This window comes from Larimichthys crocea, chromosome VIII, assembly GCF_000972845.2.
Source record: "Larimichthys crocea isolate SSNF chromosome VIII, L_crocea_2.0, whole genome shotgun sequence".
NCBI lineage: Eukaryota > Metazoa > Chordata > Actinopteri > Sciaenidae > Larimichthys > Larimichthys crocea.
Genome location: NC_040018.1, coordinates 15,249,472 through 15,277,357, shown reverse-complemented (window position 1 = coordinate 15,277,357; position 27,886 = coordinate 15,249,472). Strand labels below are relative to the sequence as shown.

The 27,886-nt window shown below is 39.5% G+C and overlaps 2 protein-coding genes across 4 annotated transcripts; one reads left to right on the top strand and one right to left on the bottom strand.

Moving 5' to 3' along the window:
- The first annotated feature begins 879 nt into the window (after positions 1 to 879).
- On the top strand, positions 880 to 15,730 carry dbndd1 (dysbindin domain containing 1). Its single transcript, XM_019270466.2, has 4 exons — positions 880 to 1,374; positions 3,973 to 4,125; positions 8,828 to 8,965; positions 15,342 to 15,730. Exons 1-4 carry the CDS (start codon positions 1,344 to 1,346, stop codon positions 15,494 to 15,496), a joined length of 477 nt encoding a protein of 158 aa, XP_019126011.1. The 5' UTR covers positions 880 to 1,343; the 3' UTR covers positions 15,497 to 15,730.
- Positions 15,731 to 17,366: 1,636 nt separating this feature from the next.
- On the bottom strand, positions 17,367 to 26,890 carry LOC104927461 (AFG3-like protein 1). Of its 3 annotated transcripts, none has more exons than XM_010741556.3 (17): positions 26,673 to 26,890; positions 25,206 to 25,290; positions 25,013 to 25,072; positions 24,796 to 24,914; positions 24,200 to 24,349; positions 24,024 to 24,098; positions 23,565 to 23,689; positions 23,201 to 23,471; positions 22,899 to 23,036; positions 22,517 to 22,670; positions 22,320 to 22,427; positions 20,734 to 20,859; positions 20,473 to 20,583; positions 20,156 to 20,271; positions 19,845 to 20,045; positions 19,553 to 19,747; positions 17,367 to 19,428 (listed from the first exon to the last, which is right to left on the bottom strand). In XM_010741556.3, the coding sequence occupies exons 1-17, from the start codon at positions 26,790 to 26,792 to the stop codon at positions 19,201 to 19,203; spliced, it is 2,382 nt and encodes a 793-aa protein (XP_010739858.2). In that variant the 5' UTR covers positions 26,793 to 26,890; the 3' UTR covers positions 17,367 to 19,200. The 3 variants fall into 3 exon arrangements, with proteins under 3 accessions (XP_010739858.2, XP_019126013.1, XP_019126014.1); XM_019270468.2 differs by having other exon boundaries at positions 25,206 to 25,287; XM_019270469.2 differs by lacking the exons at positions 24,796 to 24,914; positions 25,013 to 25,072; positions 25,206 to 25,290; positions 26,673 to 26,890 and having other exon boundaries at positions 24,200 to 24,358.
- Positions 26,891 to 27,886: the final 996 nt, after the last annotated feature.

Sequence of the window (27,886 nt, the reverse complement as noted above, 5' to 3'; positions counted from 1 at the left end):
GATGTAATATTCACAGGAAATAATTTGCTCAAGCTGCATCCACTTGTTTTACACAAACCTAATGCAGTTATACATGTATATACAGCAGTTGTTCTGTATTGTAAATGTTATACATTGCATACAATATGAAATATCCATAAAATATGTCAGTTAATCAATGATAGAAAAGGAATCCCTTAAAGAAAAAGGTTGGGAACCATTCATATATAGCTTTTATTTTGGGGCCAGTTAATAATGTTTTCTGACTAGAAAGGAGTCTAAATTCTTCTTTGTTTTTTTGCACTGCATCTTGCCATCGACTCTAGGCACAGAGCTGGAGTGATCATGGTCTCTGGAGGTTTTCTGGCACAATATAATTACATGTTTGCCTGGAAGAGTAAGATCCCACCAGTAGAGGGCGGATTCTACCAACAGATCTCCCCTCAGCAGACAGGAACACCATTTCCTGCTTTTCAAAAGGTGTGGGATTCAGATTTCCATCACAGACAAGTGTATTTATTATTTGGCGTGACTTTTCAAAATTGCACACTGAAATGTTCTTAAACTGGGTCTGATTGCCTCATTGTCTTTTGATGGCATTCTCCCTAAGCTGTGTATTTGACATGAACTGAGCTATCATCAGGTTTAACTTCAAGTATATTAACTAATTGTGTTGGCACATTCATGCACATACACATGGGGATACTCATTCACACACAGGCTCACATTTACCCTCTCCAGTGGTCTATAAACCCCTGTGACACCCCATTCTCTCTCTCTCTCTCTCTCTCTCTCTCTCTCTCTCTCTCTCTCTCTCTCCCTCTCTCTCTCTTAGTCTGGGCAGGCTGCCAGCACAACCCTCCCTCCCTTTCTCTCTCACTCTCTCTCCCTCTTTCAGCCTGGATCCCTCTCTGTGTATTCTGTACATAGCAAGCCAAGCCTCACAATGCTGCGTTTACTAAACTAAGAGGCTTAGAAATTTGCAGTGATGTCGCTGTTCCCAGACCTCCCTCTCTGTGGTGGACTCGTTCTGTGAGGCAGTGCAGCACTCAGACAGACAGCTGTGGGGGCAGAGCGGGGCAGGTGGACTGAGCAGGAGGAGAAATCAACATCACCTGTTTGGGAAATCTAGAACAAGGGAGGACAAAAAAAGGAGGAGGAGGAGGAGCAGAGTCTTTTCAGAGAGCTTAGGTCCCGCTCTGCTACCCATCCCGCCCTACTCTCTTTCATATGCACACACACACACACACACGCACACACAGGCACACACACAGACATACCACTCTCCCCTTGTTTCTCCCTTCTTCCCTCCCTGTTTGTCTCCGATGCTGGTGTGAACAGCAGGACACTCTCGGCTGAGCTGCATGGAGGCACAGGGAGGGGCAGGGAGCCCAGGTAAGAGCCATTTTCTGTTCTTTCTTTTGTCTCTGTAAAAGATTTACATGAGCGTGGTTGTTGCAGAGTGTCTTTGTCTTTTGAATGACTTGTTCTCTGAATAGTGTCTTTCTTAAAATAGCATGCTCAGTTGTTTGTAATTGTATGTATAAATGTGGGACTAAAATTGTCAGAGTACTACATTTTTCTGATTGTCCAGTCAAGAGTTAGTCACTGATGGATTTGAACATAGCAGGACACCGGTTCCTCTTTCTTTGATCATTTTCCTCACTTCAGGTCCAGTTGTGGAGGGTTCTTTTCTACATTCCAGCTTCATCTTTAATCTATTGCCTTACAGTACAGGTCTTTTTATATCCACAGTCTGTGGGTCAACCACACAAAATCTGGTCTGATGAAATACTAATTGCAGTACAATAGTGAATGCATATGGCCTTTGTGTAAAGGCCACACAGAGAAGCCTGTGCTGTGTGGTAGCAGTGCACAATGCCATGAATGCACTGTAACATCTATACAATCAAAGGGCTGATAACTATGTTTATATACAGTGGAGGCTAAGTAATTAGGTATATAAGTCTTAAATGACTGTAGGTTATAACATTAGCTTTGATAAATAAAGATATGCAGCTCATAATGTACAAAGTCAGGCAAAGCAGCAGCAGTCTAGTTAATTTGTCAGTATATTACATTCAATGCCTCTAAGCCTACAGCGTGTTTTCAGACACTATTAAAATGTTGCTTTGTTACTTTGGCTAAAACAGTGTCTCTGCAGCCATTACAAGTTGAAATTTTAGCAGGTACGCTCAGTAATAGTATATTTATTTAACAGTGGGTGTTTTTTTTTTCCTGCCTTGGCTTTGTTCCACCTATAACTGTACATAGAGTGTCTGAGCAAATGCCCATGACAGATTGGGGTATAATTTGTTCATTATGATGAGATTGAATTAGAGTGAACATCATTACAATGATGTACCACAGGACAGGGTCACAAAGTGTGAATACTTAACAGCAGTGTTTGCCACTATGAATAGAGAAATTGGCAGTAGATTAACACACTGTGAGGATTATAATTATTATATTACTTACCAAAAACACTATAAACACATAAACCCTTGTGCACAGTAATTTGGCTATTATTTAGAAATGCCCATTGCAGAGTATATTTAAAAAAAAAAAACAATTACAGTACAGACGATGGAGCAATCAGCAAGAAAAATGACCTGGGTGTTGTGGTGTTAATTCCTCCTGTCTGCGCTACAAACAGTGATTGATTTATTGAACCGAGACACTGAGTATGATTCAACTTTTGGCAACCGTACATTACATCATTCTTATCCTCCCTCTCTCCTTCTCTCTCCATCTGTCTGCCTGTCTGTCTCGGGTGAGCTGATCCACAGACAGTCATGCCTGACAGCTCAAGACGGGGTCAGCTATTGCATGAAGACCACATTTCTGATTGCTGTCTTCCTTTGACCAGCAGTAACTTATATTCTTGTTATTTACTCTGGTTTCTTCGCAGCAGGTCCAGCAGGTGGTGGTGAGATGGGGCCATCTGTGTAAACATGTCCTCCTTTACATGCGGATAATACTGTCACTTTCATGAGAGCTCTTTCCTTGTGTCACAGATTAATATCCCAACAACCAGACTCAAAATACTAAACATATAGGTGTAAATGAAAGCTGAAGACATGGAGTACTCTATGTTAGAACAGCAGGAACCAGTGTAGCTAAACAGGTGATCATAGATTTTGGTTTATTGTCTTTATGTTTTGGACATAATGAGTATCTAAAACAGGTGTTATTTCTTGACTGTAACCATGTATATTCCATATTTCTTAACATAACAAATATCTTGTTTTTTTATGAATCCTCTGAGCCTCTGTAATGACACTTCCCAGAGTTGCAAAAAAAGGTGATTTTAGGGTTAATGGATAAAATTAGAGCTTGGTTGGATGGATGGATGATAAACTGGCCTAAAGCAGAAAGATCAGGGACAGTAATCCAGCATGGTTTCTGTGTGTTTGCTGAAGAGGGTGATATAAAAGGAAACCAAAGCTGTGTGTGGATAGTCTAAATATTGAACAAACATTTCATTATATCAGTAGAAGTAATGCAATAGTCTTCTACAGTCTAAGCAGCTCTTCGCTGGGAAAATCAATCAATAGGAGAGCAGTGAACACTCAGCTTCGCTGGGTGAAATCAGAATCCGTCATTTTCTGGTTTGGCCTTGGCTGTAATACACTTTTCATCTGAAATGAGAAATTCAACTGTCTAGAAACATACTGTGAGTAGAAATGGCATCAGCAGCCATCTGGTGAGGCCAATCAGGAAGCTGCTGTACTCCCACACTTTCCATCAACTCTGCATGTTGTCATATAAAAAGGCATACTGATTCATACTCACTTTTACAAAATGTTGCTCCATACACTTATTCTTCTTTCTGTTATAGTGTCCATTTTAATGTTTTACTAGTTTACTTCATTGATTATTGATATTGTGTGGTGTGGGTGTGTATCCAACATGCACAAATCAAATCAACAAATATCTCTGTCTATATTCTCTTTGCTTCCTCTCACTTTCTGTGTCTGTGTGTGCCGATAGACCCCAATAAAGACATCCAGAAGCTGCTGAAGCCTTCCAGCTCAGGTGACCTATCCAAGGAGTTGTTCCATCACCCAGCAGGGGGGGAGGAGGATGAGGAGAGCGGCCTGTCTCTGCACACTGCTAGCCTGCTGCACATCACTGAGAAGAGACGTAAGTACCCCAGAAAAGTGGTGAAGGGAGGTGAAACTGAGAATGTGAAACAGTGATGAATATTCATTGGTGATAAAGAGGAGCTCCAGTCTAATTACAGGTGAAAAATGCCTTCACCAGGGGTAACTGATCAATAGCAATTGTCTCCAACAAAGAGGGAGATGAGGAATGTTAAATAAGGAGGGAAAAGGATAAAAGAGAATCTTATCAGCGACCGTCACTACTGGATCGATCTGCAGTAAAATATAGTAACACATAATGATTATCATAGCTTAGCTCTAATGCATTACACATATTTCAAACATATAATTCTGGACTATCTACATCCTCCTCCAGTGGAGTGCAAGATGATCATCTCTGATCTTTAAACCCACTAATCACTGTGTATTTTAGGTATTCTGGTCTCACATTCTCAAAGTCCACTGCAGTTTTGCCTTGGTTGAAAGGACTCATTGTACATCAGTCCCATACAGAGGCTTTCCTGTAAGTGCTAGACTCAGAGCCCGGGGCTCTGAGGTGACAAGGCAATCTTTATCTCCTTCACAAACTCAACGCATTTTTAGAGAGATAGCTCACCCAGGGGCTAATGTCTCTGTGATTTGATGTGACCCACTAACTAGCCGTGCCACCTGGCAGGTCAGCTAATAGTATCTAGCTATGAGGCAAAGGGAAAGAAAGGAAAGATCACTGCTGTGTCACAAAAATATTCACAAAATGCTTTTCAAATCTCATCCAGAGAAAATGAAAAAAAATTTCACCCCTATTATTAAGATATCAGCCACAGAGTCACATTGCAACCTCATTTTGAATGACACAGAAAACAAATTCCTTCTTTGTGCTGCAGTTTTATCTCCAAAAATGAGGGAATCACATTTGCTCCTGAATCATCTACAACATTTATTTTTAGGCCCAGAGCAAACAGTTTACCTTAAAAAGACAAATATCTTAATATACCAGAAAAATGCAAGTTGTCAGTTGTTTTGTAGCAAGTAAAGAACTGAAAAACAACAACATGCAGTACAAGTAGATGCACAAGTACACACAAACCCACATAAAACTGCAGTGCAGAGAAGTTGCCTGTTGGTATTGTGATTTGGTGAATGTGCAAGGATTTAGGATTAAAAATTTATGGTGACTGCTGAAAGCACTGAAGTGTTTATCCGTTTGTGTTGATCTTTAATTGCAGAAACTGGGTGTCAAAGGAAAAAACAGAGCAATGCGGGGTTCAAAACATTGAGTATTCTTAATCTTACAGCTCAATTAAAACATGTCAGACAGCTCAATTCCAGTAAATTATGCTTTATTCATCAAACATCTTCTGCTAATTTTCCTTCATTAGTGATGTGCAGCAAAAGCTATGCAACATTTTCTTTTAATATCGATGGACACTTGAAGCGCTCACTGGTCTGCACTTCTCTGATTTAGAAAACATGACACGTTATCTACCTGTCAACTTGATTTGCAAACAAAGCAACAGAAAATAACTCGACCTATTCACTGTCAAATTGTGTATGGACGAGTGCCTGCAGTGCCTGTAAATTTGCAACAGAATATATTGTTTAGAGAACTTTTTTCGCATTTAATATACTATCTCAATACATTAGCCTTTTCTCAATCAACCTCACTCCATCAGAGGCCAGACATCATTACGAGCTGCTTGGTCTGGACTGATGACCTCGGAGCCCTGCTGAGCCAATTGAGAGGGAAAGTGGATTACTTAGATCTAGATCCATGGAAGATGCATCCCTTTTGCTCATTTATCCCTTCTCCCTCTTACCCACCCTCCCTATTCAATGTTCCTTGAGTTTAATCTATCTGTGCCATTTTACATGCAGAGAAATAAAATATGGCAAGGGGGAAATAAGCAAAACCTTTTTATGCAACATAAAATTGCCAGCATGCAAACATTTATTTTTTTAAATTAACAGAAACATCATATTGCTTTTCAGTGAATTGAAAGGAGCTTTATTTCACACACATTAACTACAAAGACAGGAATATGAAGTGTGACATTAAGGGCGCGCTGAATAAATACAAATATGTCAAGAAGAAGTCAAAGTGTTTCATGAGGCTGTATGCTTGCTGTAAGAAGAGGCAGTGGTCTTTTACATTTTCCATCTGCTTTAGACACAAAGTCCTTGTCTCAGCGTGAATTCTCTATTGTCAGTCTCCCCACTGGCATCTCAGAGCTGATTGGCTTTTGAGATGGAGGCAGTTGTTTCAGTGTATCTGCCTGGGAGAGAAAACGTACTGATCAATTATTCAAGGAGAAAGGGTGTGGGAGAGGAAAAAAGAGATGGGGGAGAGGTGGTTAAAACAAGCACAGCAGAATGAGGGTATCCTTGTAACCAACTGGAAATAATGGCAGCAAATAATGCAGGGAATTTGTTTTACATAATGCCTTCCTTCCCTCCTCTTCATCTACTTCTCCGTGCTCAACCCCTCTTTCCCTCTTCTTGTTTTACATTTACCTTCTTACCTAGCTTCATCTCTCCCTCTTCTCCTATCATCCTGCCTCTCCCTCTTTTTCGCTTCATCTCCTCCTCCGCAATTTCCCGCCTCCCTGTTTCACTGCCTCCAGTTTTTTCACTCGTCCTGAAAAGGGGGTCAGGAAATTCTGAAAAGTAGGTACCTTCCAGCCTTAGGGGAAGGTAAAATATATTCACAAACACAGTCAAGAAGCAGTCTAAAGGAATAAAATTATAAATTAATGAACAACTGGCTTTTTACTTGTATTCTTCTCCACCTATAATTGCATACTGTGGTGTTTCTCTGCTGATTATAACTAAGCACTGTCAGACAGATAACTAGAAAGCTTTGAATGTGAAATAGTTCTGACTACTGATTACTGAGCCTTTCCATTGCTGCTGTTTAATTATAAGTGGCTCAGCGGTTAATGGTGTGATAATGGAAACTGGTTAGCTTAACCATGAAGCTCAAGCCTTCGGAGGGATAATATGCTATTTTATTACACAGGAGTAATGTGACATCAAGCCTCAGGCAGCTCTTTCTGCAATCTAATATGGGAGTTGCATGTATCAGGATTAAAGAATAAACTAAGCCCTAAATGTGATTCTTAAAGCTGGAGTACAGATTGTCATTTATAGTAGCTATAGGAGAAATAAATAGGATTATTACTTATATGCTTTTAATATGCCCTCAGATATCCACAAGTGTGGGCTTGGGTTTTAATCTGTGATAGAAGTTAATAGGTGTTTGCACTGATACTGTATTTTCTATTTGGAACATATGGAGGAAAAAATATACATGGGGACTGCAATAGAGCCCTGAGGGATCCCACAGGTCATCACTGTGATATTTTACTGTCTCTTGTTTCTACTTTCTTAGTCTTCCCTTATCTTTGTTGTCGTTCTCTGTCCCTACTTCTCTTCTTCTACCTTTTTTATAGACAATGCCATTTCTAATATTATTTCCTGTGCAGTATTTATATGCTGACCACGTGGTCTGTAAATATTTTTGCATGTCATATCTACCGAGCATGTGAATCAGGCCTGGTTCTGAGCGTGACAGAAAAACTGGGTATGACATTTTGAGTAGAAGAGAAGGCTTGGGGTGAAATAGAGGACAAACAAGACGGGCCTTTGTGTTAAAGAGGATTCACCAGGACTCTCTCATAGTCACTTCTTCCTTATTTTTCATTCTACGTGTGTCTTGGCATTCCTGACATTTCTAATATTTTTGAAACATGGCACAATGACCAGCCACTCCTCTTTGAATCAATATGTGCTTTATCGGGAGGACAGTGCAGGGAATTAAATGTAGCAGCAGACAAAGAGCAGCAGGACAGTGGGCTCTGCTTTTTCAGCCTGAAGCATTGTTTTAAACAGCCTGGAAAACAGCAGGCAAACGATGTAGGGTAATAACAGCTTTCAACCTGTCGTGTAACCCATCATTTTCTCTACAATGTCAAGCCCACAGACAACCAGTGAAGTGTCTCATTCAGACTTGATGTTGTGTGGCAGGCAGGCATCCGCTGATTCATAAGGAAATACAAACACACCTCCATCTGTCTCTCACTATAATAGCAGATTAGTTTGGCTCTGTTACACAGAATTGGTTCCTAGCTCATGTGATGCTGAGACAAGCAGATGTTCTTGGACTTAATGTATGCTTTTTGTATGTATTACAGTCTTGGAGTAAACTTGACTTTATATACATCACATTGAAATTTACTAAAGGAGGCAGCCTGATTGGAATGCTGAGCCTGGCATATCAATACACACCACATGTGACACATTTGACCCTGTCATGTGCAGCAGTGGCTCCTTCTTGTCGAGGAACTACAGACGTGTCCCGAAATGAACGAGAAGGAGAAAGATGGAGATGTGTTAAATGAATCTCCACTGACCTTAACTCTTGTTTCACTAACTGTAGCAGCAATATGCAGTGTCAAGAAATCCATGTGTGTATCCATGTCTGATATTTTTCTGAAGTAGATAGTGCTTAACTTTACAAGAGATGTGCAGATAAAAAAAATAAAAATGTTCTTTGTTGAAACTGATTTTTCAATAGTATTGCAAGTGCCAGGTATTGATCTGATTATGAGTACAATGGAGTTTCAAGAGCAGCATTACAGTACATGATAGGCTGAGCTATGTGTTCAGAATATATGCGGTTCCACTTCCCCCTGCTTTTTGTTTTAATCTCTCATCCTCACCTGTTTTTTCTTTCTGCTTCGTAGAACCACTGAGTAGTGTATCTTCTTTGGAGGTGCACTTTGACCTCCTGGATTTGACTGAGCTGACTGACATGTCTGACCAGGAACTGGCTGAAGTTTTTGCTGACTCTGATGAGGAGAACCACAACGAGTCCCCAGCAGGTAAGGCCTGCTACAAATATAAATCCATATGTTTTCACAATAACAACAAAAATAAAGGGAAGGAGAACATCTTTTATTGCAAAATCACTAGATTCACTCAAGGTTTGTGCCCGAAAACAGTGCATGTAGAATGTAATGATTCTCTTCACAGCACAACCTCACCAACTATAACTCACAAAGATGTAAACAATGTTTACATGCATGTCGTAACCAGTAGACCAATACATGCAACATCTAACATTAAAGGTGTGCAGACAGATCTGCTGATCCATGGCCCATTTGCCCTGTAGCTTAATTAAAAAAAGTTCAGTGTGTTACACATAAAATTTGATTGTTGAGGGAAGAATTTCCCAAATTAAAATTCCTCCCTGTAGGCCTTTACCTCAGAATAGTTACATCTTGTGGAAAGTTTCATATCATTATAGCCCAGCGGGGTCCTAAAACAGCCTGCTGAGCCATAATGATTTCAAATGTCACATGACTCCTTCAGGGACTCATCAAAAACACATTTCACAGTGTCATGGATAACTGCCCATAACCTAAACTGCCCTTTTTAAAGTCTCAGTTTGTTTGATTCTTATGAGAAATGATTTTCCGTAATTTAGTTTTAGTTTAGCCTCCATAAATTAACAACACAACTTTCATTTTCGAAAAGCAGGAACGAAACTATGTTGTGTTGAGCTGGCACTGCATCACACCAGTCGCATACGAGCCAAATAAATCAAACGCAGCAGACAAGCCTCATGCACATATGCATATTAAAGATGAGAGACACTGCATATGTGTCCCAGCAGCAGGTACAGGATAAAGGTTAGCACGTCTGCAAAAGGAAGCACAAAATCTTTCCCATGTTTTATTTATGACCCGTGAGCCTCATCCTGCATGCGGACAGTGAACTCTCTCCTCCTCCGACTTTCCTACCTCTCAGCATGCACACAGGATTTCATGCCTGCTCAAGATTCAAAGGGCCACTTACACAGTTTAGACAGTGTCTCCAGATATTTCACATTCTGTGCATGTTTAAAACATCACATTTTTCTCGATAAAAATGTCAAACTTGTGATACTGTTATCAAATATGGGTGTAACCAATTATTGAACTTTGCTTGGCTCAAAACAGATGCTTATCATTCTGGTGACATGGTGACTTAGCAGAGAACCTAATGGTGGAGGATGACCACATGGACATGCCTCTAACTCTGGACTATTTGACTCTGAAACACAGAACAGATTTTGTATGGTTAAACATACTTTACACCAATGGAGACACGGTCATTTTAAAACATTATGAATCTGCGATTTCTTCATATTCTTTCCACATACTGCCATCACTCTTATATCTATATATTATATTATATCTTCTCCTCGATTTCTTATTATTACATCTCCTCATTTTTCAGCCACATCATTCTCTCTCTCCCTTCCTTCCTTTCTCTGTATTACTAATGTTCCATATCATGGCACAGCTTGTTAACTGTGAGTTATGGTCCCACTAGGCCATCTGTGCTATAAGCTGCTGTCTGCAACTACACAGCCAATTTTTTAAATTGAAGATGTTACACAACATTTAGTGCAGAAGCAGACAGAACAATCTTCTTTGTGTTTTTGCAAAACCTTCTGCATTGTTGAGTGCAGAGTACTCTATGCTCTTGTAAAATGCTTCACTAAAAGTTCAAACAATATTCCAGTTTATCATATACCCTGTGAAGGTTCTTAGTTAAGACACACCCAGTTTATTTATCACTGCTGTTAGCGCTACATGTGGTGTAAGACAGGTAATCACTATTATGGAGTTAATACACCAGTTAAACTACAATAGGTCATAGCAACAGATTTACTGAACCTGCAATAATAGATATTTTTGCCCACTTGGGGGCAGCGGAAACAAGTTGTCGACACAACACTGACAAATTATCATCTCAGGTTGATATGGTGAACTTATTAGCACACACTTGTTAGTGCCTGTAGCACATTCAGCACTAACAGAGCAAAATTAGCATTTATATGGCTGAATGTAAGTCCAGTATTTTCAGTCTTTTAGCTTCAACAGCAGTCTGTTACTACACCCTTTTAAAAATTGACATCTCCGGATTTATAACTTTGTTTTATTTATGAATCAATGACGCGGATGATAACAGTAATTTTTTTCAAGCTCTTCCAGATTTGATGCATAATTAAATATCACTCGGCTATAATGTGATTCGCTTCATTTCACTTTGATTAATGATTGTAATTCAAAAGGTTTTACAGCTTTTTAAATGCGAATTTGTAAATGTTCTGATTCACTCAACAATAATTAAACACACATGCACCAGTACACTACCTCAAATAATCTGATAATAACTTAAAATAAATATATGAGCTGTATATTTACCTCCCTACGTGTTAAACCTGTGTTCCAACAGCTGAGTAGACTAAAAAGTTTTAGCTTGTCCACCCTTTTCAGCGGTCCTCTCCAAACACCTCCACTCCAAGTTCTCTCAGACTGTTAGTCACAGGCTACAGCTGCTTGTCAGTAGACCAGGTGCACGAAACAGCCAAGAAGCCTTCGACTGGAGGCCTCACATCTGCTAGTCTGCTTAATGCTAATCAAGACGAAGTCCTGCTGTCAAGTAACATACAGCTGTATACTAGTGTCATAATGTGAATGATGATTTGATTTACACTGCCTCAGATCTGTGAGAACAATGAATGATGATGTTTGCACACTCAGAATTACAGGTTCAGATGAGTGCTGTTTTTCTTGTTAATTAGTGCAAATGGCGACCTCACAATGAGCAGTGTGTGCCATTTACTCTTGTATTTTTACCTCTGTCAGGCGTGAATAAAAATAGATCACCCGTCTGCAAACACAGCAAACATTTCTAACCTTTCAACATAAGACATAGCATTTTGTGCAGTGCCTTTCTTCAACGTGCTTCTCTCATCTCTTGTGCCTGTGAGCTGTTTTTGTCTCACACTCACCACAAACACAATCCTTCTCTCCTTCACCCGCTGTCTCTTAGATTACCTTCATCCTTCATTCCTAATTCTCTCTTCATGTCTGCCTCAGATAACGCTTCCACAGAGGAAGGATAACTGTCCCAGATAGATGCAGATTGCTGTAGAGAGTGTGCGGGCAGATACTGTAGAGGAACAGTTTTGCTGTTCAAGATTTGCAGAGAATTGCAGAGAAAGACATGGTACACAGCTGTTTCTACATAATGATTCCTGGGGTCAAGTTTTATTTCATGTGTAGTTCAGTAGGTAAAGCTTTGCACCAAGCTGGAGGAAGACACAAATTGATGCTGCACAAACAATGAATCCATAAAAATTTTTTTTTACTAAAAGTCATCAGGTAAGAATGTTGAATCTAAAATATATTGTGTAGGAGACATAATAGTATGCTAATATTTGATTTGCTCATTTGTTTTTTCGCCACACAGAGTTGTTGCCTCGTCATGTTTTGTGATTTACAAATTCGGTCATTCTCATAATAAGAATAAATGCTTCTTAATTGTGCAACAGTATTTTAGATAATCTAAACCACACACACACACCATTATTTGTGTGAGTGTGTGTGGATTGTGGATTGATCCACTTATTGCACAAATCTCTGCCGTGAGGACCAGCTGTTCTGTTTCATCTGGATTCCCTAAAACCTCCCTCAGTACTCAGCCCTTAAGTCTTATGCCATGCAGCTAAAGCTATATTGGTAACATATTCCAGATTGAATTGTGACAAAGGTAGTATAAAGAAACTAGGTAGTTTTATTTGTCCATGAAGTCATCAGTGAGCTCAGGGTATGGGAGAAAGAGTAGGACTTGATTTGGAACACTTTGGTGAACATTAAACACTGCTGAGTGTGTGTGGTGGGCATGTAGGAGTTGAGGGAGAGGTTAAAGGCAGTAGAGTTAGGAGAGGAGAGAAGCAGATGGGTGAGTGAGTTCATGTTAAATGTAGGTTCCTGAGTAATTCACTTTTCCCTGCTGGGTGGAAGCAGACCGTCAACGCCATTTAAACTGTTATCATAATCTGCACATTATTTATACATGCTTACGTCTTGTTTGTTTGTTTACTCTGCTGTCTTTCTTTTCTATGTTCCCTTTTGTCCACTCCCATATTCCTCTCTGTCACTTCCAGCTACTTGGCAGCTTAAAGTCTAATTTATGGACAGTTCGACCAAAATGAGTCATCAGTTGTACTTCATAGTTAGACTCCAGAGAGCCGAGAACATACAGTAGTTAGTGTTTCATCAAGCGTCTCTTTCTAGAGCAGCTCCAGAGGCACAAAAGAAAAGGCTGACTGTGTCCTGTAGGTTTTCTCTTTGTTTCACACTAAAATGAGCTTGATGAACCATAAAGTTTACCCACATCCCTGAAAAACTAACACATGCATAGCTTTGGCCTCCTATTCTTTGTGGTTGGAGCAGTAACAGGGTTTTAACTGATGACAATGCAGACCCAAACCTATTGTGTTTCTGTCTGATTGATTTTTTTTTGTGGAGTTTTATGTTGGAGTTATATGCATTTTGTTTTAGAGCGGGTATTTGTTTTTGGATTTCTCTAGTCGATATGAAGGGATGAAGTGATGCAGAAAATAGAGAACAGAAACAAAGAGTCATTGTTCAATCAAAGTGTGTTTACTACACAGCATACCATATCCTCTCATGATATTGTTTGACATTGTTTCCCAAGAGAGTCCATCTCTGACAGTTTATGTTTGGCGTTTGCAGAAGAGGACAGATCTCGCTGGAACCACAACTTTACAACAAACACAAGCCAAAATGCAGGCTACACCCTACTCGGTGATTAGAGTTTAGCTCGTTGTGTTTTTGTTTCCAATCTCCTGTCACCTACAGTGATGTTTCTTTGGAATGTAGCCAGGAGTGAAGCATGTTATAAGGTTTTAGCTCATAAAGAGGCTGTGCAGCAGCAGCTCTCTTTCATTCAGGGATGATTTATCCTTTAGGCCTAAACCACATTTTATTGACCTCCTATAGATGCTCCTTTGAATGTAAAAGGTCAGACTCCAGTTCAACTCACTACCTTTGGGGTCACTCCAGGCTTTTAAAGACATTACAGATTATCTTTTTATTATTTAAATACTTGCCTCAGTTCACAAAGACTGATTGTGCTGTGCTAGGATCAGAATGCAGAAAGAAAAAGAGTGTTGTTTTTACTCAAATGGGTTGAGATTGTCCCAAACTCTACACAAGCACATATAAACATGAATTTTGGTGTTCCACAACAGTTGTTTTCACTGTGCTGCCGCAGGTTTTCTGTAGGAGTCTAGTGTTTCAGAAACATAGAGTGCAGCAACATGTTGACTGAAGAATCTAATGGCTGCTAGCCAGCAGCACAGAAGGAAAACAGTACATTACCCCATAGCTCAGGGTACTCTGGGACTGTGACAGCAAGAGAGCGCAGAAGAGAAAGAGAGAGAGCGGGAGAGAGAAAAAAGAGAAAATCTAAGTATGTGTGAGGAGGTATGTAATTAACTCTCAGGTGTGCAAACATTTCTCACTGTGTGTGCTTCAGTTATTTTCCTTTCACTCTTTTAATTAGATGTCAGGGCAAAACAGGTCAACGGAAATTTGATTAAAGCACACAAGAAAGGGAAAAATGGCATGCCTCACACAAACATACACGCATTATACAGTGTATATCGCAGACCACACATTTATAAAACTACATAAACACTACACACAGTCCTCAGCAGGAGTTCGTGACGCTTGCCGCAGCAGACTCCTTCATGCTGCCGAGGAGGTTGTTGTCCCTCTCATTAAAATCTAATGGAAACACCATCAATCTTCTCAGATCAATATGTCTTTTCCACCTCCCCCTTCCGCTCTCTCTTTGTCTCTCAGTCTTTAATGTGTGTGAGGGTATGGATGCGGCCTTAGGGAGATATGTATAAGCCAGGTACTGAGTATGACCTTCACTTAAGAGACCTAACATTAGACTGATATAAGCAGTGAAAGGCAGAGCGAGTTGTCAGCTCTCCATCAGTCGATCCCACTGTTGCTTTGTTGTCCTTCTGGTAGGTTGGACGTCTCCACCATGTGGTGTAAAGCAGTAACTGTATAAAAAAACAAATGAAAAAAAAAAAAAAACGTGCAGCCAATATTAAAAGTGCAACAAAAGAAATAGTTGGTATAAGATAGCCAAGTTGTGAATTGCAGCAGAGACATTATTTATGGTATTAATATATTTACTGTGGGAAATAATCAAGTGGATCATTTAGATGCTTCCATGAATAGTCTGTGTCCTGTCTAAAAATGACTAGCTTGTACTTTACTTGTATTTTCAAGCTCAAGCTGTTTGAGACATGACAGTAACTATATCTACCACAGCTTTAGATCCCTGATGGTAACAAGTAATGTGTCTGGTCCTCAGGTTCCCACCAGCCTGTGCTGCCTAGAGGTGGGTACATGCGCTCCCCCTCGTGGACACGCTGCAGCAAAGTTGAGCCCCCGCGAGAGAGGAAGCACCACAGTGACTCGGACACCCCGGAGCCCTTAATGAAGCTGGAGAGACCGAAGCAGCCGTGACATCTGATGTGAAGAAGCTGGACCGCAGAGAGAGAGAAAAAAAACCCAGAGGCAGATGGACACAGCCAGAGCGGGAACACAACGTGGACCAAGAGGCCCCCCCCATTTGCCACTGTGCACTCACATAACGTTTCATGGTGCTGAAAAGACGAGTTCAGGTTGAACTCTGGACAACATGCTCTGTGCTTTAAAGATGTTGAGATGTGCAATACACACATCTTCCCTCCCTATCTTTCCCCCCTATCTCTCTCTCTCTGTATCTTCTCGTCTCCCTCTAACACACACACACACACACACACATATACACAAGTACAAACACAATCATTGTGTTTTTCATGCAAGGGGTGCTTAATGCACTCTGGCTGCCAGACGATTTTAAGCTTTGACAGACAGGGTATGAGGTTAACAAAGTAATAACAGCTCCTCCATCCTTATATCCTCTCAGGGTGGGGAATAGCCTAGACAGTGAGATTGGTTCCTAAACTGTGTTCACAGCGTGTCGCCAGACCTTCCATGAGAGGTGGATGCTGGGATTCACATTGAATTGCCAGGATATGATTTGAAACATAAATCAGTTCATAAATCCGTTTAAAATAAAATATCATGCTGAGGCTATTACTTAATGTGTTGGCTTGAAAATGCGACAGGGTTTTTTTTGTTTTGTTTTTTGTTGCCTGTAATTAAGGTGACTTGATCAGTGGAAGTGGATGTAAATGAGGCCACGCTCTTTATATCCATCACACCTTCTCCATCTTAATGAAGAATGTGTGTCGTTATTATGATTGCCTAAATACATTTTGCACTTCTCTCACTGAATTGTATTTACAGTGCCCCCAGAGTTATTGGCATTTGGTGCAGATGACTTTAAAGATAAACAGACCAAGTAGCAAGCTACACACTTTTCCATTCTCAAGTACTTTTTTTTTTCAAAATGTCTTTAGATTAGTTTTCCGATGATCATTTTTAAAAAATGATGGCTGCCAGAATTGCTGTTGCTAAGGTAGTTAGCGTTGGTCCATTAACTTGATGGGGAATACTTGAAGCAGTTAGAAATGAAGGGAGAATTGCACCATAGTCAAGTGGACTTCAATAAGCTTTTGCATGAATGCCAAAAATACCAAAAAAGTGCCAACAATTTTGTAATCATCTTTTAAAGGATGAATTCAACTCTTGATGCAATATTTCACATCTTTGTACGCAAAGGTTTTAGCTGATTACTTGATTTATTTATCTCACGTTTGGCTTGTCTATACCAGGAGTGCCAATAATTCTGAATGCTGTGACTCGTTGTATCAAAAGTGACACTGGGATGATTGAAGAATAAAGAAAAGTCTAGTAAAAAGTATTAGTAAGTGTTTTATTGTGTCATTTATTAACTACACTTTAGAAAAGTATCCCTTTTCTCTACTGTATGAGGAGAACATACGTTTCTAGTTTTGTGGTATTCATCTACAGTACCTAATACAAATCTGTGGCCTTTCTATTGTAAGATGCAGTACAAAAGAATCTAGTGTTTTCATGTCAATATCAATGAAAACAAAGCTTAAAAAAAGGAACATTGCAAAAGAGAAATTACACTGGTTGCTCAACCTCAGAGTAGCGTGTGTAATGCCTTTATATTTGTGATGTAGTTATGGCTTTATTAGATAAGAGTTCTACATACTTTTGCAAATCCCATTTAATTGATTTATTTATTTAACTTGATATAAATTAAAAGATTTTTTATGAATATAATTACTAAGATCACAAACAAAATACTCTGCGTAATGTTTCTTAATCATTAAAATCAATTGTCCAAATTGTCCAAATTTTTTGAAATTATATGAGAAACTGACCCAAATTAATAATACTTGAAATAAGGACAGATCAGTGTGGTGTAAAATGTGTTTAATATTATTATGAGACACAACAGTGTCACATTTCAAATATTTCATCTGTGATTGACATTTCACTATAAAATCAATAATCCTCACTGACATGTAAAAGAAATATTCATCAAGCAAAAGCAAGAACAGTACCTTGTCAAACAGGCACAACACACAGTTTCTTTGTACACAACCAGATGTTTTTTTTTAATCTGGATTCCAAAACTGGAGACAGAAATGTACCAGTGTGACACTGGTCAGGGTCCTTTCACCATCCATTAGAAACCCTGACTAAAATCTTAAAAATGACCCCACACAGCAAATACAGTACATTTTTATACTGAACTGGTTTACTCAGCTCAGGAGCTACTGGCTTCAACATTAGGACACTGTTAACATTATGAAAACAGTGCATAGCCAACCCTTCTGTTGGTCATTCTCAAATAGATAAAATGAGAATGCTACATGAATAGTTATATAAAGCTTAGCTTGCTTGGTCACAGTTGGGGAAAACATTTACATACAAGCCACAATTGACTGAATTACAGCAGTTTGTTAGCAAAAAGGATATTTCAAGGTATTAAGATGAAGAGGAACACCTAATCCAAGCACAGAGAAGCCAATTAACCCTCACTACTTTGACTTTGAGCCTTGACTGAGTTGCGTTATCCACATAAACTACAGAAAGGATCAGCCTGGAAGTAATTTCATATAATCAACAACAATAAGGACAAAACAACTAGCTTAACCACTGTAGTGCGAGTATTGTGAGCAATTAATTGTTCAGCGGATAATGTTATTTTACAAGGCAGTTAAGAATACAGACTGTGAGGTAGTGTGTGTGTTCGTGGGAGAGTTAAATTCTGTTTTAGAGCAGACATTTCAGCAGCTTGTTAGGTTATTTTTTATTCTTACTCGCTCAGTAGTTCAAGTAATTATTCTTCAGTAATAGATGTCAACATCACTGTTGACTGGTATTACTATGGGACACCGAGGAGAAGAAAACCTACAGTACATGTGATCCAATATCAGTTATATGTGCATAGAGAAAATGTTCTAACAGCTGCTTTACTGACATATTAAAAAAACCTGGTTGAGGAGTTTGCTGGTAGACTACGATCAGAGAAAGATTTTAAAAAGTCAAAAGTACAGCAAAAATACCTTTGAAATCTTAAACATCTGTGGAGAGGAGAAGGAAAGCTCATTTGCCATTCATATTTAGCCATCAACATAATGACATGTGGTGGCTGACACTAAAAGCATTTTTATTAGATTTATGGAAATCTTGGCCACAGACTAAACAAAGCTGTATCTGAGGCTCAGAATAAAATCTAACTCATATGATACCACCACATGATACCAGCACTGTAAATACACACCACAATTAATGTCACATGATGTCAACTAATTATACATTTTAAAAAGCATGAATACTTTTGTAACTTGAGCTCAGTAACTTTCCTGACCATGACTGTAGATTTTTATGTAGGCCAGTGGGACTGCAGAGTGTAAGAGAAGGAGGAGTGAAGAAGGCACCTCGAGTAAAATGTAAGCCACAGACTGTCCTCTTCACAGAAGCCTTAAGCTTATTGACTGTGTATTGCTTTAACATTGATGAGTCTTTTTTTTTTTTGGGGGGGGGGGGATTCCTGATGGAATATTAAAAACTACACTAAAAATTGCCTAATCTAGGCCATTGAACACATCTGCAGCAGCCCCCGTCGGATTTCTTTTTTTAGAGCCCTGACGGGATGCACTCTGGACCAGATGCTGCTGTGCATAAAAAAAAAACCCCACCTAAATCCAGTGAAACGTTTGCCCCAGAGGCTGCATGTCCACCTACAGATAAAGAGCAGATTTGTTTTGCCTATTTTGCTGGTGTTTTTCACCCCCTTTGTTCTTGTTCCAGTCCTTTAGCCCTTTAGGTAAAGAGGTGTCCTCATCACATTCCCCCAGCCCTTCAACAAACTCCTCGTATGTTGACTTCTCTTGAAAGGGACGAGTTCCCAGCAGCTCCACCATGTCAGCCTTGTCCAGAATCTCCTTTTCTAGAAGATGTTTTGCCACCTGCAACACGTGAACAGTAACAGTGAACAACAAGCATTTTACTGACAATAATAACTCCATCATCCCAAGATGTCCAACTCATCTTATTACTATTGTCTCTCTAGACAGTGATGATAGTTCTCACCTTCTCCACCATTTCTTTCTTTTCTGTGATAAGCCGTAGTGTTCGCTGGAAGGCAGCATCGATAAGCAAGCGCACCTCCTGGTCTATAAGCTGGGCTGTTGGTTCACTGTAGGGTTTCTCAGTAACTATGTCACCCTGCTGAGGGAGGTCAAAGGACACCTGACCCACTGCCTTGTTCATTCCAAACTGTACAACCTAAAATAGAAATGAGAACTGTAAGTCCAATGACAAACACTGTTTCTTCATCTCCTCTTCCTACCTTCTCTAAATGACTTCTAAATGTGCTGATTACCTGTGCATAGGCAGACTGCGTGACTTTCCTGAGGTCACCATGTGCCCCGGTGGTGATTTGATGAAAGAAAACCTGCTCAGCCACTCGACCCCCCAGCATCATGCACATTCTGTCGAATAGCTGCTGCTGAGTGAACAGATACTGCTCCTTAGGGAGATACTGCGCATAACCCAGACCTTTACCTCTGGGAACAATGGACACCTGAGGAAGTAATTTGACCAATTAAATTATCAATAGAATCATTTTGTGATGGCTGCAGAGGAATTAAAATAGACAATCAGATAGATGAAGGTAGGAAACTATCTGAATACCTTAAGTAGGGGGTCTGCATGTTCTAAAAACCAGCCTGTCACAGCATGTCCAGCCTCATGATAGGCCATAGTAGTCTTCTCTGGAAGCTGTAGTACCTGAGTCTTTTTCTCCAGACCTGAGAGAAGGAGGATGTCTTACCAAACTGCACTGTATCCGTTTTGTATAAACAAGAAGTTATCAGAGTCGCAAGCATACAGTAGATGCAGCTGATGTCCTTAGGTTGATTGACTCTATCATCACCCTATAACTCATATCCAACTGTCATTCTATGAATATTGTCATAAATACAAGTGCATGAATGTAGTTGCTAACTTACCTCCAATAACTCTCTCGACTGCCTGCTCAAAGTGCTTTGTGCTGATATGTTGGTTAAGGTGACGTGCAGCTATTAGGGCAGCTTCATTACACACATTAGCAATATCAGCCCCTAAAACACAGAAGGAAGTTACACTTAGGTGTGTGAAAAAAAAAATACAGCAACAGCTTCAGAAGACAGACTGTATGATCCTTTTAGATCAATCCGAAGATGGAGCTGTGCGCACACATGCGAAAACAGGCACACAGCTCCTGTTCTTACCAGTAAAACCTGGGGTTAGTGCAGCTAGCTTCCTGGCCAAAGCCTCTACTTCTATACAGGAGTCCAACTTCAGAGGTCTTAAATGCACCTTAAAGATGGACGCCCTGCCTTTAATATCTGGTGGGCCTGTAGAAAAAAAAGAAAATAAACATAACATGAATTTTAGGTTTGTTAAGATTTATGGTGCTTTTTATATTTCTAAAACGAAATGAAAATAATGAGCAAAATAAGATTAAATAAATTCTCAACCTCGTGAGGATGTCACAATCACAAACCAGACAGAAGCTCATTCAATTAAGGACGTCAGCTACAGAAAATCATATTAGAAATGTGCCTGCCAACAGCTGTAATGATTTTTTAAATTAATCTTGAAGAGCTGTGCAGTTAAGTGCAACATTAAAAAACAAATCGTGTGACAGCAATACATCACCATGGAGCTCCATGCACAGCAGCATTAGCTCTTGTAAGGGGAGAACTGTTTTCATGGGAAAGCAAAGTCATGAGGTCATCATGAAGTCAGCCTCTCAAAAATAAGAATATTCTGGAGCTTTTATCTGGATGTCAAAGACTGAATGACTGAAGAATGGCTGAGAGTGACACAAAGGTAGTCGAGGGTATGTGAAAGAGCATCTGAAGGACACTTCAGATCTCTAAAAGTCTTTAAGCAATTGTTACATTTGTACCGTAACACAATAAGGCAAACCTCATATAACAGATTTTTGTTTAAAAATCAGGCATAGCAGTGTAACAAGTCATGAAATGAGACTTACTGCTGAAAAATTCATTAAAAAAGTGACTGTACAACTTTATCTGACCAATACTGTTTACATGTAACATCAGAAATACTTAAAAGGAAAGAAAACAACAACACAGAGAGGAGTGGTATGTCCCATCCCTCACACTGGCCTCCAGTTATTTAATCCTTTATTTATGCAAAGACAGCTCTCTCATTTTGACCCAGTTTCTTTTGTCAGAGAGAAAACTGGTCTGCCCACCATTGTCCAGCACTGCTGGTGTGAAGCAAATTAGATCTTAGCTAGCCAAAAAAGATCAACCATTTTAATCACAAAGATAAAAGAGCAACAGACGATTTTAATGACATGACGACAGGCGACCAAAAAAAGACCAGAAGTAAATCTAATAGACTTGAAGCTAATTTGTATGGAAAGCAAACAGTAAATACAAGATAAGAGCATCACTGATGTCAAATTTAGCGCCTCATTTGCAGAAGGCGAAAAACAAAACTAACAAAGTTAAATTTGTGTCTGCACGATCATCAGTGCCACTGAATTGCATTTGTTGTATGGTAACACACACACATATCAACAAGGAATTATATAACACCAGAAGGGGAGAATAGGAGAAAAAAAGTAATAAAAGGTTTTCTTTTATGGATTTCTTCTAAATCCAGAGGAAATTGAAAAGTTCAGAGGAAAAAAAATGCATCACAGAAAAAGGAAATTAGTGTTTTGGATGATTTTAGGAACAAGATGTAAATCAAAATCTGCAGATCTCTTTTCATCTGCAGTTAGTGGTGAGACACCAGTGATCTAATGCAGGGACAAGTGGGTAAAGAGGTCACTTACCTAAGTATATGTGTCGATCGAAGCGCCCAGGCCTCATCAAAGCTGGATCCAGGATATCAACTCGATTGGTTCCAGCTAAAACAACCACATTAGTGTTACTGTTGAATCCTGCAATGACAAAAAACAAACAGCATTGAAAGAGCTTGTAAAATATTGCTACAGATTGAAATTCTGAACGACATTACATAAACGCATACCATCCATTTCCACAAGCAACTGATTGAGGGTGTTTTCCTGCTCACTCTGGTCACCAAAGTTCCCTCTGCCTCTCTTTCTGCCCACTGCGTCAATCTCATCAATAAAAAGGATGCAGGGGGCATTTTTTCGAGCTGTGGCAAACATATCCCTAATCTAACACAGGGCAGAGGACAGGCAAATCATTATTTAGCATAGTTTCCTACATTATTATCATTCAAATTCAGAGAAAAATGCAAAGGTAGATTGTCTTTTCTATCTGTATCTTCTGCATAACAAGCCAAAGAATTATTGTGTTTACAGATCAGCATGAACTGCATACGACCCATCATTCAGTCTCCAGATTCCTTGGCAAATTCAAGAGGTATTTAGCCCAGTACTAACCCTTGCTGGGCCCACGCCAACAAACATTTCCTGGAACTCTGAGCCATTGACAGTGATGAAGGGGACGTTTGCCTCTCCCGCAGTAGCTTTTGCGAGCAATGTCTTGCCAGTACCAGGTGGACCTGATAGCACTGCACCCTGAAAACAAAGTTGTTACTTGAAGATCGATACCAATGACCCAAGAATACTTCACCATGTGGAGAAAATTCTCACTTGTAAAGCTTAAATTTCAGCTCATACTATTCCTTAGAGGAAAAGTCCCTTTAATTGATTCTTGATTCTTCATCTACAGTATGGCACACCTTTGGGATTTTGGCTCCTAGGTTCTGGTACTGCCGCGGGTTCTTTAGGAAGTTGACAAATTCCAAAATCTCCAATTTGGCCTCCTCACAGCCTGCAACATCCTTGAATCGAACGCTGATATTGTCTCTTATTATCTTGGCTTTGGATTCGCTCATGCTAAAGGGGTTTCCTCCCCCCTTACTTCCACGACCTCCTGCCATTCCGTGCCGTGTGGCAAAAAGTAAAAACCCGACCAGCATTAAGGTTGGGAGAATGCTGAAAAGGAGTGTCCTGTGGGGAAAGAGAAAAATGAGCATCATCCCATATGTATAAAAAGTCACTGGAATATAAAAGTTTCAGGTCCTTATCTGATGATATACTCACCCATCACTTTCACTAGTGTAGAATACAGGTACTCTCTGTGTGCAGTCCAGACCCATTTCTTGCTGAGCCATCTCCAGGTTATGCTCAAATGAGTCAACACTGCCAATGTTGAACCACAAATAGTTCTGAAACATTAAGAAAACATATAGTGTCGCACCATCGCTCATTTCAGTGAATTGAGATGTTTTGCTGCTACAGCTTTACTTGGTCGGGTTGGACCAGTAGCTTATTGTGGCTAATATTAGCACTTTCTTAAAGCTCTTGAGCTTGAAGGTTCACTGGAATTTGTTTGACGAAACTATCTTAACCCAAAATCCACTTAGCATAGGATTTGGATGGATTTTGCTCAATTGTCATTGAAAGTTCAGAAGGAGCCTAGTAAAAAAAATGAGGTAAGATTATTTTGACAGGCCATGAACACAAGCCTCTTTTACATAACCGTATTTACATGCAACTAACCACTTCTGATGAGTTCACTCCGGGGGCAGGAATAACTTTGACATATTGTTTATTGACAACCTCCAGGTGATTCACCTGTGTAGAGAACACAATTAACAATTTGTTTACATTGTTGCAAAAAAGAAAAAAAAATGCATTCAGAGGCTACCAAACCTAAAACACGCTCTGTATCTTACCAAGTTCCTGCTCAAGTAGTAGTGCACAAAGTCCTTCCAGGAGATTTGGGCGCCGGTCTCTCTGAAGTATAAGTATAAAAAAGCTGAGGTCATGCCTGCTGCACCGATTGCAATGTTCCAAACTGCTCTTTCATTCCAGGGAAAATCAGCCTGATACATAAAAAGAAATGTTGTAAGAGAGAGGACACCAGTAGAGCCAATGTCAGCATGCCACTGACAAACAAGCCACTCTTCTGCTACAACCCGAGAATACTGCCCCTCAGAACAACTATGAACATCCTTTTAGAACATATAGCACTGTACCCATTTCAAAAATTGGAAGTCTGTATTAATTCATATATAAGAATAGTAATATAAGAGTATTATAGAGCTGAATAGTCATTTCTGTGACAAAAGGACTCCAAACTATGGAGAATGCAACTTTAACTTGCACTAATGACTAAAAGTAGTAAAATCAGGCTTAGGTTTTACTTTGAGAGACGGCAGCGTTTAAGTGAATATATGTCACATTTTTAGTGTTTGTATCTACTTTGTTTTAATAAGATGCACTAATAACCTGAGTAAAAGACAGTTATTGGTGAAAGTCTGGCCTGCACCTGAAAACGTGTCCACCAGTGTGATTCCTCCTTTTTTCTTCCTCTTTGTCTTTCATCCTCATCATCATTCGGGTCCTGCCCTTCCCTTACAAGAGATTCCTGCTCTTTAGGACTTTCATCTAAAATAGCAACACAAAAATCAGTCATACACTGCAGATGAACTGAGAACAAAGGATGAACAAATGCTGCTCGTGATGATGACTCAAACCTTCCTCACCTTCGGATGACTTGTTGACACCGGTGCTTTCTTCACTCTTTGGGAAAAACTTTTCAAAACCTAAACCAATCCAACAGCACAAAACAAAAGTATTGAGTGCAAATGGCTCACGCTGACCCTAATGAGATTTAGGTCACTGTGTGTGCTCATTTAGCTATTTTACATAATGTAACAGCATTAGGAGGTAAATTACCTTTTGGTGGTTTGTTTGAGCTAAGTAACCGAGCAAGTGGGAAACTGTGTAATACTCCACATCTCCTTTGGATCGGTGACGTCTTCTGAAAGAAGATAATGCATGATGAATATCAGAGTCTTTTAGTAGTGAAATGACATGGACAAACCTGTGGAAAACAAATATACAGCAGAAAGGCTTTAATTCAACATGTTGTCATTACACCTAGCCAACATGATGAATGAGTCATGCAGACTAGCTTTCATATTAATATGAGAAATCTGTCCACTACATGTTTTTGTACAAACAACATAATTTACAGGATTACTGAAATCTCATTAGGACATGTCCATACTGGACTGTGTCCCACTTAATCTGATTTCATTAGGTCATGACAACACTGGTGCAGATAACCTACTTATACTTTACACTAAACAGCTGCTATAAAGCTCACATGCTCATTTTTCTTACATATCTCTCAACTGCATAAAACACAGAATGACTTATTCTTAAGGTTAGAAACACTAAAATGTGTTTCTTTTTTAGGCCAATATTGTTGACACTTGAAAACAACATAAAAACAGTAAATAAAATACTGTGTTTTTTTCCCATTTTGAGATATTCTGAAATATTAGCTACATCTAGTATGTGATGGTTCTCAGTCATCCAGATCATCTTTCTTTGAGAAGAGTTAAATCTCAGCAACTGAACTTTTATTTAACTCTTCTTAAAATACAGCAGATCTAAATTAAACTTGCATAGAGAAAACTTAACTCAAATAAGCATATGCTGGCCATAGAACATGCACTGCTGTAGTTTTCTGTGATAATATATCTGTAATGACACAATATGAGCCTGCTAATAAATCAGTTAGGCTCTATTTACCATGCAAAGTTCACGGGAAAGCATTCAAATAAAATGAAAACTCAATTTTATTGTCTCCCCCTCCAATGGAAAATATTCCTCCACCAACAATACATTGTATTTCAGATACATTCTCATTCAGAAAACATGTATGAACACAAACATCAGTATCTGAAGCAGGTCAACACAGTGTCAGACACATTAAGAGAGAAAATGTATCTGAATGAAGCCCCCACAGTAACCGAGACACGCCCCCCACCAAACAAAACATTATGAAACTGAGGAAACTGACTTATAAACTAAACATGATCAAACAGGACATCTCGTGAGAGTGCACACAACAGAGCAGTGATACATAAACAGTGGTGCAGTTTGTTTGTTCGGAGGTTTTGGGGGGTCTGCTTGATGTACTGTGGAGGAACACTGTGTTCTTTCCCACGACAGACCTCAAACACGAGTCACACGCAGGTCCAACTCCTGAAACACACAGTTACCCAACAGCATGTGCAGCAGTGGAAGGTGTTGCAAAAAGAACACGTTTGCATCCCTGTATCTTGTTTTTTTAAAGGACAGCAGAGAGTTTGCATAATGAGAACAACAAAAACAACAACAACATCACCGTACCGACGCGCGTGCGCAGCTGTTGCGTAAAGTAGCCGAAATAGTGGATAAATCTCGGCTCCACGTCCGGACCGACCGAACCCGGTTCCGAAATGTCCCGACACTCACGCACAGGAGTCCCATCGTGTCTGTACGTGCCTCTCGGCTTCACGGGACTGATTAACGAGGTATCAAGAAGTACCGTGAACCGGACCCCAGCAACAGCCCCACATCTCGCGAGATTTCACTCACAAAGCAGTGTGAGAGATTTCAGATGTGGTTAACTTCTCCCACATTTTGACTCGTATCGCAACATAAAAGCGAAATAATTTAACATGGTGTCGTACAAATTATATTATGCTTTTGTTTTCAAGAGACAACACCTAACTTTACAACAGTGTAGCAGGCTTGTAATCAAATAAACACGCTGTTGGAAGGAGTTTTATTTCATCATATAATTAATAATAATAATTAAACAAAACTTTTTATCTGCTGGTTGAAAGTAAGTACATTTAATCAGCTTCTGTGCATTTTGAGGTACTTGATTATTTCTATATTCTGCTGCTTTATGCTTTATACTTGCACAAGAAATATTTATTGCTGCAACAATTTAACAAGTGACAAACAGAAAAAGATATTATATATTATAATATCAAACAGTTTTGAAAAACGCAATTTTCGAAGATAAAACGCCAAAAGTGTCTGGCTCCAGCTCCTCAAATGGGATTATTTGATGGTTTCTACGATTAAAAATTGAATCAGACAAAAACAGACATTTGAAGATGCCACCTTGGTCTCTGGGAAAGTGGGACATACAATTTTCAGGCCATCGAATAAGCGATTAATCAATCGATAACTAAAATAATCGTTAATTAAAGAACATGGAGATTTCATATTTTACACACAAACATATTATCAATAAAATATGATGTAAAACTCGCCATGTTTAAATGTCGTCGGTGCTTCTTTCTTTAGAAATCTATGGGAGGGATAAACATCATTCCTCCCATAGATATTCCCTCATTTATACACAACTTTAATTTTATCAGATGATCGCATTGAGATCAAGATCTCTTTTGCAAGACAGACCTGAGCACAGCAGAGAGAAAGAGAAACAAACAGCCAGACAACACAAAAGGACATAAAGCATCAGAGGCGGACACAGACATCACCAAACACATTTGAAGGTAATGGAGATACCTGATAAAAAGGCAGAGATTTAGAAAGCTGTGCCAGTG

Bases quoted from the DNA above. Each gene is read 5' to 3' on its own strand.
- dbndd1 (XM_019270466.2), top strand. From the start codon at position 1,344: ATGGAGGCACAGGGAGGGGCAGGGAGCCCAG. The intron at 1,375-3,972 runs GTAAGAGCCATT...GTGTGCCGATAG, and splicing joins GGGAGGGGCAGGGAGCCCAG to ACCCCAATAAAGACATCCAG. The intron at 8,966-15,341 runs GTAAGGCCTGCT...TCTGGTCCTCAG, and splicing joins CCACAACGAGTCCCCAGCAG to GTTCCCACCAGCCTGTGCTG.
- LOC104927461 (XM_010741556.3), bottom strand. From the start codon at position 26,792: ATGGGACTCCTGTGCGTGAGTGTCGGGACATTTCGGAACCGGGTTCGG. The intron at 20,272-20,472 runs GTAAGTTAGCAA...TCCTTCTCTCAG, and splicing joins AGTCGAGAGAGTTATTGGAG to GTCTGGAGAAAAAGACTCAG. The intron at 19,429-19,552 runs GTGAGAACTATC...CACGTGTTGCAG, and splicing joins AGAAAGAAATGGTGGAGAAG to GTGGCAAAACATCTTCTAGA.